Below are 13,120 nucleotides of genomic sequence, written 5' to 3'. Positions count from 1 at the left end.
ACATTAAATGATAAAATGTTTTAAAAATCATAATATTTATACACACTTTTTTTACTTGAATAGCTCAAGTCTCCCTCATTTTGTTAGTTTTTGGCAGGATTTATATACTTTTGCAATGCAATTTATGAGGCAAAATTATTAGCTCATAATTTGTATTTGTTTTAAATGTTAAATCTATTATTGAAAAATGTTTTCATATAAATTTGATCAAATATGAATGTTTTTCATCACATTTCGGTTGATTTTTCTTGATTTTTAATGAAGTTTCTTATATGTACAGTATTTAAAAAAAAAAAGATTTTAAAGACATGGAAATATAAATATAGATGGAATAATCACTATAAATGCATCAGCTCCTGTGGCTTTGATGAACGCTGAGTTGCAGAAACTGTCTCATCACTGAACAGTTTTTCTTATCCGGTCTGCTTGGTTTTGAACTTTTGTTGCAAAGTTGAGTTAATCTTTGCATGAGACTTAGTTGATTTCTTTCCTGTGTTCAGTAAAAAATGTGTAAATAGGTCAATCATGATAGAAAAACCGGTTTCCCTAAGTCTTTGATGGTTTTAATGAGTCCCTATCGTCATTTTTTCCCCACAACTTTAAACCCAAATTAAATCAAAGTGTAATTCAGCAGTCATTTTATTTATTTTTCCCCTCTATCCTCTCCGTCATTATACTTCCTGCAGTGTTTGACCTCATCTTTCATTTGAAGAGTCCCGCAGCATGCATGCTGGAAGTGGATTATGTCATTAACCTCCCTCCTCCTTCCCTCTTTTCTGTGTCTCATCAGATGAGCGGGACCGAGTCCAGAAGAAAACCTTCACCAAGTGGGTCAACAAGCATCTCATCAAGGTTTGTGCCACCGAGTCCAGCTGCTCACTTTGTTTTCTTAAAGCTCCAGCTCTGGTTTTAGCATTAAAACAAGCAGTAAAAGCTAAAGTTTATAAATTATTTTTAGAATAAAAAGCTTTTTTTTGCAACCCCCCAAAAAACTGACATAATCCATTTAGTCACTTTACCTGCAGGAACACACACAAATTAATCTCCTTTGTATGACAAAGAGGGTCGTAGATTAATGCATCTTTATGCAAAACAAGTTCGCATCAACATTATGCCAGTTAATACAGATTTAAATCCAACTTTCTTCAAGCCTGTGGGTCTCTAAGTAATTATTTATGTACAGTTGCAAGAAAAAGCGTGTGAACCCGTTGGGATTACTTAGATTTTTGCATGAATTTGTCATAAAATATGTTCATCTAAGTCACATCACCAGATAAACTCAGTCTTCTTAAACAAATACAACACAAAAACATCCAGTATTTTTCCCCCCTGCACCTTAAATGTTTATACATTTGGTTCAACAAAAACACAAACTTTTTGTGATGCATTAGTTTAAAAAGACTTTATCTGGTGATGTGACTTTGATGAAGATCAGAACAAATTTGATCAAAAATGTATGCAAGTACACTCAAAGGGCTCACATACTTTTTCTAACTACTGTAAATATATATTACTAAATGAGCGTTCTTAGAAGTACCAGAATATTTTATAAACTTCAGATTTACCTCAAATTTAAAATTCAGGGTAAAAAAGAAAAAACAGACCATTATTTCCCTGAAATGCCGTCTCATCTGCCCGTATGTTTCCGTCACGCCTGTGAAGTGCTGCAGCGTCTCATATTAACATTCACGTCACATGATCCAGCAAAGAAGCGGCTGTCTGACCCAATAACTTTGGAGCAACTGTTGTCGGGGCGGCCCGGACTGAAAATGTGAGCCAGTATCTGCTGGCAGCACTGGGCAAACCCCGGCTGGAAATGTAACTCGGGTGCAAAAACCGTTCTCCATAAAGTTTGAGGAATGAATAGGAGGTAAAAGTTTGTCATTTTATACAAAAAAAAGTACTAAGTGATCACATTCTGAACGGTTTTCAATTATTCTGAGCGTTATTGGCTAGAAGTCAGATATTTTTACAAGGTTGACTTTTATTGTGCCTTAAGGCATAAAGCAACACAGACAAGGTTTTAAAATAATTCATAAATTCATTAAAGTTTTTACAAGCTTTTAAAGGAGGGATGATTGGAAAGGAAATTCATAAAATCTAAGGATCTCAAACAATAGAAGTTTAACCTTTGTGTCCCCTCAAGCAGAGGCAGAATGGGGGGACTTGTTACGTCCCACTCCCCGTCTATGTCACCTGGCTGGTATGTGTGGCTGCTCAGGTGTGCAGGGTTTGTGTGTTTAGGGTTAAACAAACAGGCATCACAATGAATGCTTCCTTTCAGCTGCAGGTATGCAGTGACACACTCTGACCCAGCAGGTTGTTGACGCAGGCCGGTCGGATACGGCAGCTGTGGATTATGAGCCACGTTTTTCACTCAAACCGGGCCTGATAACGCTGCAGGGAAGCACATGCAGGCTGAGTTTATCGCTCATGTGCAGGTAAAGGCTTCATACTTTTAAGTCATAAAAGTCAACGCCTCAAAAGAGGGCTCTTGAAGCAAAAGTCAGCAATGCGTGCTCATAAATCATCTTTTCACGGAAACGAATGATATTTAAAATCACAACTTTGATTTATTTGTTCCGTTTTGTGAATTAAATTAATGACAAATAATGAATTTTAAATTACTAGATTATTATGGTTCAAGTTGACCACAATCTTTCCTGTCACGCCAAACAGTACTTCAATAATAGGCTATATACCATTTAACAACTGATTACATTAAAGAATTAATCCTCAATTCTGAGAATAATATAATTGGGAAGATCTCCATCAAAACCAAACTCTTCTTGTTGTGACCGGTTGGTGTCAGAAATGACAGAAAGAGACAAACACAGGAACAAAAAACACTGAAACATGTCCATGCTAACACCTCACGGGGGTGTAAAGTGCAACAGCTCCGCTCAGAAACGTCTCTGCAGTGGATTTTTACCCCCATCAGAAATCCTCAGTCCGTCTGAGCTCTGTTGTGCTCAGCATTGCATTCTGAACATGAACACAGGACGTCTTGTGTTTCTGTTTTGTCAGACTTTCTGATAATCCGTCTTTTCTCAGACAAAGCTGCTTCATGCAACAGAAATAGTTTTGTAGCCACAGATTGATGTAATTTAAAACTTCCTCTTCATCTTCCAAGTCTTCTCTCACCCCACCGTCATACCCTCAGACTTGACTGGAAGCCTCCCAAAACAGCTTCAAAACAACACAATCTGTTTCAGACAAAGACAACACCTCATATCTTGGATGCTGTGATCTCATTAGCACTTTTTGCCTCACCTCTTACTCAGCATCTTCACTGGAACATGTGGATCAGATTTATTTTAAACTAGTAATATTGTCTGCATGTGCTGCCATCTGCTGGTCAGATGGGGTAGTACAGTTGTTGGATTAGACTGGTATTTTTCAACCTTTTTCAACCCAAAGTACACTTGTTCTTTGATAGAAACTACAACACTAACTAATATATATATATATATATATAAACTTTGTATTTTGTATCAACAAAGTAAAGTTTTTTATGATCTTTCATATTTGCACTTACTCAGTGTGACCTGTTTGGATGAATACAACTGATTTCCAGGCAACCGTTAATGTTTTTAGACTGATTTGGAAACATAAAAACCATCTCCCAAAGCACACTGTTTGGAAAAATACTGAAACAGACAGAGGACAGATGTTAAATGTAAAGATTGCTGGCTGCATCTGCACACAGCATAAGAAAAAAACATAACATTGAGAAAAAAACACTGAAATAAAGCCTATAAATGAGAGATCATTTGACCCTTTTCTTTTCCTAAATAACCAATTGTAGGATTTTAAGGTTTCTCCTGGTAAGATGCTAAAAAAAACATCATCATCAATAAATTAGACATATGCCAAATATTTTGACTAATCAGACGAATGATTTCTGCTCTTCTTCCTACTCAGGTGAGGAAGCACATCGCAGACCTGTATGAGGATCTGAGGGATGGACACAACCTGATTTCCCTGCTGGAGGTCCTGTCAGGAGTCGCTCTGGTATGGAAACACCCGCAAGTTCTCGCATTACACCGCTCATGTCACACACTTATGCTTAATAGCTCGGCTAGTATAGAGCAATTACTTTCAGAAAAGCGTTTTTAAATCAGTGATGCCGTCAAAGCCCGGAAATGAGAATGATCCAGGATGCAAAGCGGGGAACAGAAACTGACTCTGGTCTGCTTTGGCACTCATCTATATAATAAAAATGCACAAAAGACAGAAGTCATTCAGAGGAGTAAGCTTTTCTGTTGTCTGTAAACTTCTCCCTGCAAATATAAAATAATATTCTGGTTATATATTGCACCATTTTTGACTGGGATCTGTTCTTTAGAAGCCTAAAGTGATCTTATAAATTCTGCACCATCTCATTGTTGCTTTATAATCTTTTATTTAATGCTCTGCTAGTGTCAGGCTTTTCTTCTGCAGCTTGCCGAAGCAGGAAGCATTGATGAATGGATCAGGGAAATGTTTTGGAACACCTTGTTTATTGCTAAAAACATCAGTATTTTGTGGCGCCTTATTGATGAAAAAATTGATGAAAGCAGAAGGAGTTAAGCCTCCAGCCGCTGACTATTTTGACTGGAGGACTACAGTCAACAGGCAAGAAAATTATTTGTAATTTGTTTGAATTCAAGCAAATAGTTTCATATTTATCATTAGTGGATTTTTAAAGCTTACTGATTTGACTAGTTATACTTTGATAATATGTTTAAAGCTTTAAAAAAAATCTAACTTGTATTGTGTACTGCTCCCTTATTCTGAGTCGCTCCAGTTTCTAGCATGAAACATGAAGATTTTTCCTATTCAGGGAAAAGCAGACAGTGTTGCAGTCAAACATAAGAAACGTAACACTAAAAAACGTTGTTTTTCTAGTGACTTTAACAGCTTTAGGAGGTATCTATTAATGATTTTTCTATTACTTTCTATTGCTCTGTGTTGCTTCTCTAATGGGTCATCAAAATCTATGGCTCTTATTGTGAACTGAGCTGTGTCTTCAACATCTTTAATTCACCTGTAGGACATCACTGTCAGATCTGACAGAGGAGATCTCTACTATTTTCTTGCTGTCTTTCCACATGGATTTTGTGCATAAGCATTGATGTTTTTTAATCTCTTCCCACTGTTTGTTTTAAAGTACTTTAAAAACATTTTGTGAGGAAAGAAAGGGAATTTCAACAATAAAACTTAATTTTTTTTCTGAACATTTTTGTCAATGATTTGGTTTGGACTTGCAAAACAGAAAAAAGAGAGTAACTACTAATCAAAGATTTATTCTTTTAAAAAGTTTGACGTAATAATTTAGAAACCACAGAACTTCTTTTTTGCTCAGTTTATTTAACTTTCAGACCTTTAAAGTTTTAAGTTTGGAGTGGGGTGAAGGAACTTTTCTATGAAATATGGAGTTTATGCTTTTCTTTTTTTTCTAAATTTATGATTTTGATGCTTTATTTTACATTTTCTTTCTTTGTTCCTGTGTCTCTGCCCAACTGTTACCATAGCAACAGAAGAGCGGCACAACCTCAAAAAGGGCATACGCCTCGAGGGCGCCCCCTCTCATCTTGCTCAGAGGGGAGGAACATGAGGAGGAGGAGGGAGATCAGGGAGTATGTTGAAAAAAAATAAATGAATAAAAGCAGCCCCCCCTCCATGTTTTCCACTGCTCACTGTCACCTGTGAGCTCGCAGCTCCGCCCTCCGTCCTGCAGGTGGAGCTGTGAGGCTGCATGAGTGTGCTGTGCCACCAAGCAGCAAGGCTGCAGCCAACTTGGGCCTCCTTTCTGTTAATTGACAGCATCACCGCTGAAGTTTGATCACAAATTCAGACGGATGGAGGAAGTGCATGCTGGTTCGGTTTGTTGTCACTTAACAGATCTGCTGCTCTGCATGAACCTCACACTGAACTCCTGCTGGAAGTGTTTGAAAATCACGGCTGGTTTCATGGGGAGGGAATTTACATTGAGGACCAAAAAGGAGTTTAAAATAGTGGACAAACATGAGTGTCGACTCACTAAATGGAAACAAAGAAGCTGTTTTACACACTCGGCAAAAAATAATCACAAACCTCGTCATCTGAATCTCTCTGACTAATCCTGAGTGGACCCTCTGATGTCCTGTACAGTGTGAAGCCACTTCTGCATCCTGCACTTTACTGAAACTCTAAGTCTGATGCGTATTTACTCTTTTATTCTATTTATGGGATTGGTTATAGCTTTAAGATGTGAAATGTTGAAAATCACATTTTTATATTGTGCGGAATAACTGAATGTTTGTCTAGTTTTGCTTAAAAAAATGGTCTGAAATCCACATTTCAAACCAGTTCAATTTCTCCAGTTTTTGGTTGTTTCAAGCAGTGCCTTTTAGAGGATGGTTTTAGTGGAGCTGTGCTGCACTCACTGCCGCATTTTGCTTCTTTTTTATTTATCTTTTAAGACCTTTTAACTTGCTTTTCTCATATATATATTTTTCTTTTCTGTTTCATTCCAGCCCAGAGAAAAGGGTCGAATGAGGTTTCATCGACTGCAGAATGTGCAAATAGCGCTGGACTTCCTCAAACAGAGACAGGTATGTTTATGAGCAAACGTGTAGAAAGACGAGGAAAGTGAAAAATCTGTTTTTCATTTCACCTATAATGCATATCATCCAAAGAAAACTGAGATCTTCTGGTCTGGGTTTGTTTTGTAGCCACAGGACTTTTACTTACAAACATTTCTTGCCTAATAATTTTCATAGTTTTTAATACGGAATAATCAAAGTCTTGAATGTGGTTCAGTGTGATTTTGAATTTTCTTTAAATCTCAGTTTTACTCTTGTTAAAAAAAAAAATCAGTGTAACAAAGACTTCTTCAAAATTTCCCCTAACATTTGTCTGATAATTAGAGGTGTCAAGCTGTCTTGTTAATTGCAATTAATTAATTCCAGAGGACAAATTAGCACTTTTTAAATTGCATTAATCTCATTTGTAATCTGTAAATATTGGTTGTGTTTTCAAATATGAAGAACTGGCTGCAGCTGTTTAACTACCTTGTGTGGCTGGTGGCTTGTTATTGCAGAAAAAAGGGCAATTTCAAGATTTTCCTTTTTTTTTGTAAGACTACATCTCCTTTTTCTGTTTTTCTTTTTAGTTGGAAGCCTCGTCCTGATGTAACTTCATGCTTCTTAAAGTTTGTCAAACTGAAACTTAAATATTATCCTCTTCAAGTTTTCCTTTTTTTTATTCCAGGTCAGACTTGTAAACATCAGGAATGATGATATCACGGATGGGAACCCGAAACTGACGCTAGGACTCATCTGGACCATCATCCTCCACTTCCAGGTTGGTGCTTTGCTCATTTTGTCCTGCAGACCTCAGATCTGTATGTGATTGCTGGATTTGCTGCTGATGGATCACAAACTTTACAATGGAAACAGACTATGCAGTAGCTCAGATTGATGGGAGATCCGAAAGGAAAACCTTTCAGTCTGTTTGTGGAAATTACAGGATTTCTGCTCCTTCTTGCCTCAATCTTTTGTCTTAAAGTTAGTTTCAGTTCTTTTCTTGGTTAAAAAAATGGCTAAAAAAATGGGAATGTCTTTTCCTTTAAAGCCATGGAAGCTTTCCTTCAGCGGGATACATGGTAGTTCTGTTGAAAAGCATTGTTTGTGCTCAGCTGAATGTTGATCTGGGATTGTCCCTGAAGACGTTGTGATGAGATCAGTCTCCAGGTAACAGGCTGGAGGAGATGAGGCGGCACACGCTGAGCCTCAGGGCCCAGAATAAGCACAGAACATCTGATTATGGAGAATGCAGCGATTTGTGGTTGAACCTTTAGTTGTTGTTGTGTCAAGTGAAGATGCTTACATGTCAGGTTTAAACTTTTCTCTTTGTGTCAAGACAGAGTTGTGAAGCTGCCACAGTTGCTACTCGAGTGCAGTTGAAGATGTCAGCCGGTTGCTGTAGCAACAGTAGTGCAGGGGGTGACTCAGCAGAACATTTTGTTTGGCCATAAGTAGGAAAGATTAAGGGATGGAAAAAGGGCTGATTTGGGAGGGATTAAAGGAAATGTGTGTGGAGGAGAGGAGATGATTAAAGTGAGTTTCCTCTGAAACGATGCTTAGCTAAAAAAATAAATAAAAAAAACAGCAACACTTCAGACATCATAAATGGATTATGACTGACAAAAGTGGCAAACACGTGCACTGGGTTGCATCTAAAATGGTTTTTGATGGTTTTAATGCAAACCCATCATTCAAATGTCTTAGAGTAGAACCTGTGTGCTTACCAGTCAGTTGTTTATAATGATTGATAAGTTTACATTTAGTATATTAGTATTTAGTTGTTTATATTTTGTGATAAATTTTATTTTGAAAACCCCTAATCTCCCCAAAATCCAATGGTAATATTTAAATCATTAAGCTGTTTTCTAATATTTAAAAATGATTTTAAGGTACTTTTCTTTTTTTTAAAATAGTACTTGTTGCAAATCCCTGATCTACCACTAGAGGTCATAATTTAGCTCAGCATCAGGGATGACCTGCTAGTCAAAGGGTCCTGTCCTCATTTGAATCTTCTTCAGCCTCTCTGTAGCCCTCCCATTATCTGAGCATGCAGCATGTCGCTGTTAACTGGCCAGAAGTTCATCTCCTAGCTGGTGAAGAAATTCTGTTTCATCTGAGCTGCAGTCAGTTCATTTGTACTTCTCAGAGACACTGATTAACTGATCGATCATGCTTTGGTGAAGGTTTTTTGAATGAAAAGTTTGTAAAAACTGCATAGCACCCAGATAGCCTCCAACTTTACTCATCAGGTGAATTATTAGAATTCTAACTCATTTTTTATGGTTTTATCTTCAAATTTTAAATATTTTTTGACTAAATTATTTTAACATGCCATATATTTAAAAATCTGCTTTGCATTAAATTGCTAACCAAGAGTATAAATTAACCTTAGCTTGCATTTTTGACTGAAAAAGTTGTTTAAAAGAATTCATTGTGCTATTGTAGTGCCATCTAATAATCATATAAACCTTTAAACAACAATGATTTTAGCTTTGGAGAGAAAAGCTACAAGAATTGGCTCTTCCATCCATCACAGCCAAAAACACACATCTTTGGTGTCTTAATAGATCCAGAATGAAGTGGAGGTGCTTTAATGTAGGCAGCACAGACACATTTAGATTGAGGACCTGGGGGAGTTAAGTCATTCTCAGAAACGAGGGACGTTTGGGTGATCATCTTAAGACCAAGTAACTATAAAATATTACAGAAAAAAAATGTAAAAATTGGATCAGTTTCCCTTAAATGCTCCATGTTATTAGAAAGGCGTCTGACCTCATGCGGTTCATCAGCGCTGCTCGCTGTAAAGCTGGATTTGCGGACCATGCTGGAGCGTAGCCACTATGAAGGGATGACGGCCTCTGGGATTTGATTAGTGCTTGTGTGAAGCTAGTGTTGTCCTTTTCAAAAGCGTTTGTTGAAGGAGAACTTATACATTAGATTATGCCGCTCCGCGAAGCTTTACATATGTGAACTGTATGGATAATTATGTGTGGCAGTGGTGGGTGGAAACCTGCAGACGCTGTAAGAATGGATGGGGATGCTGCAATTTAAATATGACAAACGACTGGGGAAGTAGGATTGATTCTTTCCCTTTTTCCATCCACTTCCACAGGAGCGCTGGAGTGTTTCATTCCAGTAAGTCTGCCTGTTAATCATCTGAGCGCGCTCAGACATCAGTTGATGCAGATTAGTTTGAAATCTGGTATTCATCTGCTTTGCTAAACGTGCAGCTAAAGCCTTGTTTAGCTCAGAGTAGGGTGAAAATAGAAATTTGTTTGTCTTTTTACTGTTCTGTAGAACTTTGTCCCAATCATAGCAGAGCCTATTATGGCCGGTACTTTCATTGAGGAGGTTTAGGAGAGGAGAATGACTTTCTCGTGCTCAGAGATGCAACAGTCTGATTTAGCCGCTCCACCACTGCGTCCCTGCTGCAGCCCGTCTTTCAGAAAAGCTTTTGGGTCAAGTGTGTGTTTGTGGCACGAAAAGCTGCTCGCTACCAGTGAGCGAGAGGGAGAGGGGAGCAACAGGGAAGCGGATTGGATGGAGATGCAGAGCTCGGGAGGGGAGGGGTGGACTGTGAGAGCTCTCGCAGCAGAGCGTGTGGAGCTGCAGCGGTCGGCAGATAAAAGCCTTCCTCCGTCTGCGAGAGAGGGATAAGGCAGAGCAGGCGGCGGCGGCGGAGGGAGCGGCGGATCCCGGCTGCATCTTCTCGCCATCGGCGGGCCTCCGACTTGGAACGCACGTTTACACGTTTGCACGACATCCACAGCTGGCCCAGGGACCGCCCAGCCTCGGAGGCACTCGCGCTGTCAGACCTCCCAGTGCACGCAGCCTCGCCAACCTCCACCGTATCAATCGGATCAGTCCGGTCATGCTAGTGACAAAGCCTCAGTTTCATTTCATCTGGAGACGCCCTGCCTTCCCTGTTTTTCATCTCCTGTTTTGAAGGATTGCAGGCTGTTTGTTCACCTCTGTCGCTGTGCCGCGTGATGTTTTTGACTCTCATCCGGACACCTTCCTGGCTCTATTCCAGATATCTCTGCATCTTTACATGAAACAGCAGAACTGCACTGATGTAGCTAAGAGGAGGACCAGTTATTTCTCCATCCTCTGAGTCCAGCCTCAGTTTCTGCCCTGGATGCCTGTTTCTATTTCAATTTGCTGGAGTTGGACACAAAGTTCTATTAGGAGAAGAAGTAAAGGATTCTGTTTTCCCAGCCGGATCTTTTGTGTTTGAGGCTCGGTGTGAGCTCAACTACAAACTGTGGGTCTTTCGGACTGTTGCATCGTCGCACTGCACCACCTGATGAAGAGGAAGACTGAGTTTCTTGCAGAGTGACAGGATGTTTGAATATATTAACTCAGAAACTCAATCTAATGGTGGACCGTATGGGGGCTTTTCACAGAGGGCAAATCCCGTCTTCCTCTCTCTATAAGTCAACAGTTTTCAGATTTAGTAAATGTTTAGTTTTAGGGGAACACAAAATCCACACGTCGGGTGGAGGGAGGGACGCTTCCTGTGAAATACCAGCTGGATGGAGCAGCACAGAGATGGGAAACTGATGCTCTGAGTATTAAACAAGCTGCCAGAGCACTGGCTGGATCTCTGTACAATCTGTTGCTGCATTGGCTGAGTGCACACTCTGTCAACCACAACCAATCTGGGCTGAGGCGAGATTCCCTTTACTATGGAGGCAAAAATCCCCATCACTTCCACTTGGAGCAAGTTGACGGATGTGATTCCTTACTGCTGGTTTCAAATCGTATCTCTCCTCTCACTGTGCAATGCCATTACCAGACTGGGGTAGAGAAATCATTAATTCATGAGCTTAGGTAGCTGCTTGCCCGGACACTGGACAGATCTCCTGGTTTGCACCCATCCCTGAGAGAACACTGGGGATAAGAATGAACCAGCAGAAGCAGCACACAGGTTGATTATTGAGGTGACACCTCCAGCAGCTGCACCTTCTCCACCCATCCAGGTCTGACACCAACTGTCTCTTGGTTGTATTTAAGGCAGTGTATGTTGTAGCAGCTGGAGGATCACTAATGGGCTGAATAACCCCGGACATTTTTCTGTACTCGTCTTCCTGCCTGACACATTGCCTTGCAGCTGCTCACCTGCCAGGTGTGCAGTGAGAAATCAGACGTAACTCTGCCCCTGACTGCAATCAAAAGACTTAGTGCTCAGTTAAAGAAAATACTAGAAGGCCATTCTGTTCTGTTCATGTGTTTAAGGCGATGCCAAAGACGCAGAGGCTCTCTGTTTTATTTTTAAAGGGAATGTTTTGCCTTTCAGTACTAGTGGAACAAATGTGCAAACCTTCATGAAGCATCACTTGGTTTCTCCCTAAAGCTAGCTGCTCGCTTTGTTGCCTTTTTTCGCTCCCAATACTTTCCTCTGGCTCCATCATGGGGAACTCTATGGGCTGCGTCCGACCTCCTCGTGAAAGGGAGCAAGCTGGGGCCCTCCCACACTCACCAAAGAAGCGTCTGCGTTTCAGACGTAAGCACAAGGGCATTAAGAACCGAAGAAGAGAAAGGGAGCAAGAAGGCTGTGAGCCTGAGAAGGAGGAGGAAGGCGAGAAGGGAAGCGCCCCAGAAGCCGAGTTGCATCTTAGCAGCCGAGCTGCGACCTTGATCCCAGTGCCTCATACCCAGTTCACTCATTCCAGTCCCTATAGCAATACTCTGTCTGGCTCTGGGGGGGGCAGTATGGTGGGGCTCTTCACTGGTAGGAGGCTAGATGCGTCTCCAAAGCCCAGCCCGGCCTGGAAAGGAGTCTTCTGCCTTCCGGGGGAGGAGGACAGTGTAAGCGCAATCATAGATGTCTCGAGCATCCCCAGCCAAACCACCATCACCCCTGTGAAGACGACCCCCACCCTGGGCAGCACCACTCCAGGTGGAGGCAGGGTCTGTCGAGTCAGGCAGAAAGCACAGGGGGTTGTTGAGAAGCCTTGGATACTCCGACCAAGGAAGGAGAAAAAAGACAAGGGGAGAACAAGCAAACACGAGGGGGAGGAAAGGTGGGAGGGGCCTGTTGGGGAGACGCCATCAGAAAAGGAGCATAAAGGTGTGGTTCACATCCGCCAGGTGGACGGTAAACTCTGCTTGGTGAGGACGGTGTATCCCAGTGACTACAGCTCTCCAGTATGGACGGGGGAAAATGACGGGGAGGTGGAGGTGCACAAGGAGCCCCCAGCTCCGTCCCCCGTCACAGAAAACATCTTTAAAGTGCAGCTGGTCGACGAGGACGAAGGTAGATCTGAAACTTCAGCAGTTAGTGACGCAACCGGGAAAGGCTTCCGGTTTGACGCCCCCGCTTGCAGGCGTCGAAAGTCGCCCTTCTTGGAGTCGGGATACGCCAGTGATCTCCCGCTAACGTCTCCAGAAACCGCTGGCACCACCCCCAGTCAGCCAGACTGGGGCGGGTTAACAGGAAGCTCGTCGGAGAGACTGGACTCCACGTTGGAGAGTCCTCTGTCGCTGCATCATACGGCCGCTGTGAAACACCCGCAACAGGTTTGTGTAGTTTAAACCCCCCTAAATGAGCTTTACACCTTTGGTCT

General features: G+C 41.2%; 1 protein-coding gene across 21 annotated transcripts in view; it reads left to right on the top strand.

The window, feature by feature from the left end:
* macf1a (microtubule actin crosslinking factor 1a) overlaps window positions 1-13,120 on the top strand; it is a 183,721-nt gene that overhangs the window by 77,541 nt on the left and 93,060 nt on the right. For 11 of the 21 annotated variants that reach the window (XM_036214306.1, XM_036214314.1, XM_036214316.1 and 8 more), the window contains 4 exons: window positions 791-852; window positions 3,925-4,014; window positions 6,501-6,578; window positions 7,237-7,329. In XM_036214306.1, coding sequence (XP_036070199.1) covers window positions 791-852; window positions 3,925-4,014; window positions 6,501-6,578; window positions 7,237-7,329 — 323 coding nt within the window. Of the gene's footprint in view, window positions 1-790; window positions 853-3,924; window positions 4,015-6,500; window positions 6,579-7,236; window positions 7,330-10,163; window positions 13,074-13,120 lie in introns of those variants that run through there. The other 10 variants (XM_036214299.1, XM_036214305.1, XM_036214304.1 and 7 more) reach the window with 4 other exon arrangements.

The sequence above is a fragment of the Oryzias melastigma genome, linkage group LG11, assembly GCF_002922805.2.
Source record: "Oryzias melastigma strain HK-1 linkage group LG11, ASM292280v2, whole genome shotgun sequence".
NCBI lineage: Eukaryota > Metazoa > Chordata > Actinopteri > Beloniformes > Adrianichthyidae > Oryzias > Oryzias melastigma.
The sequence above is the reverse complement of the archived record's forward strand: the minus strand, read 5'-3'. Positions and strand labels throughout refer to the sequence as shown.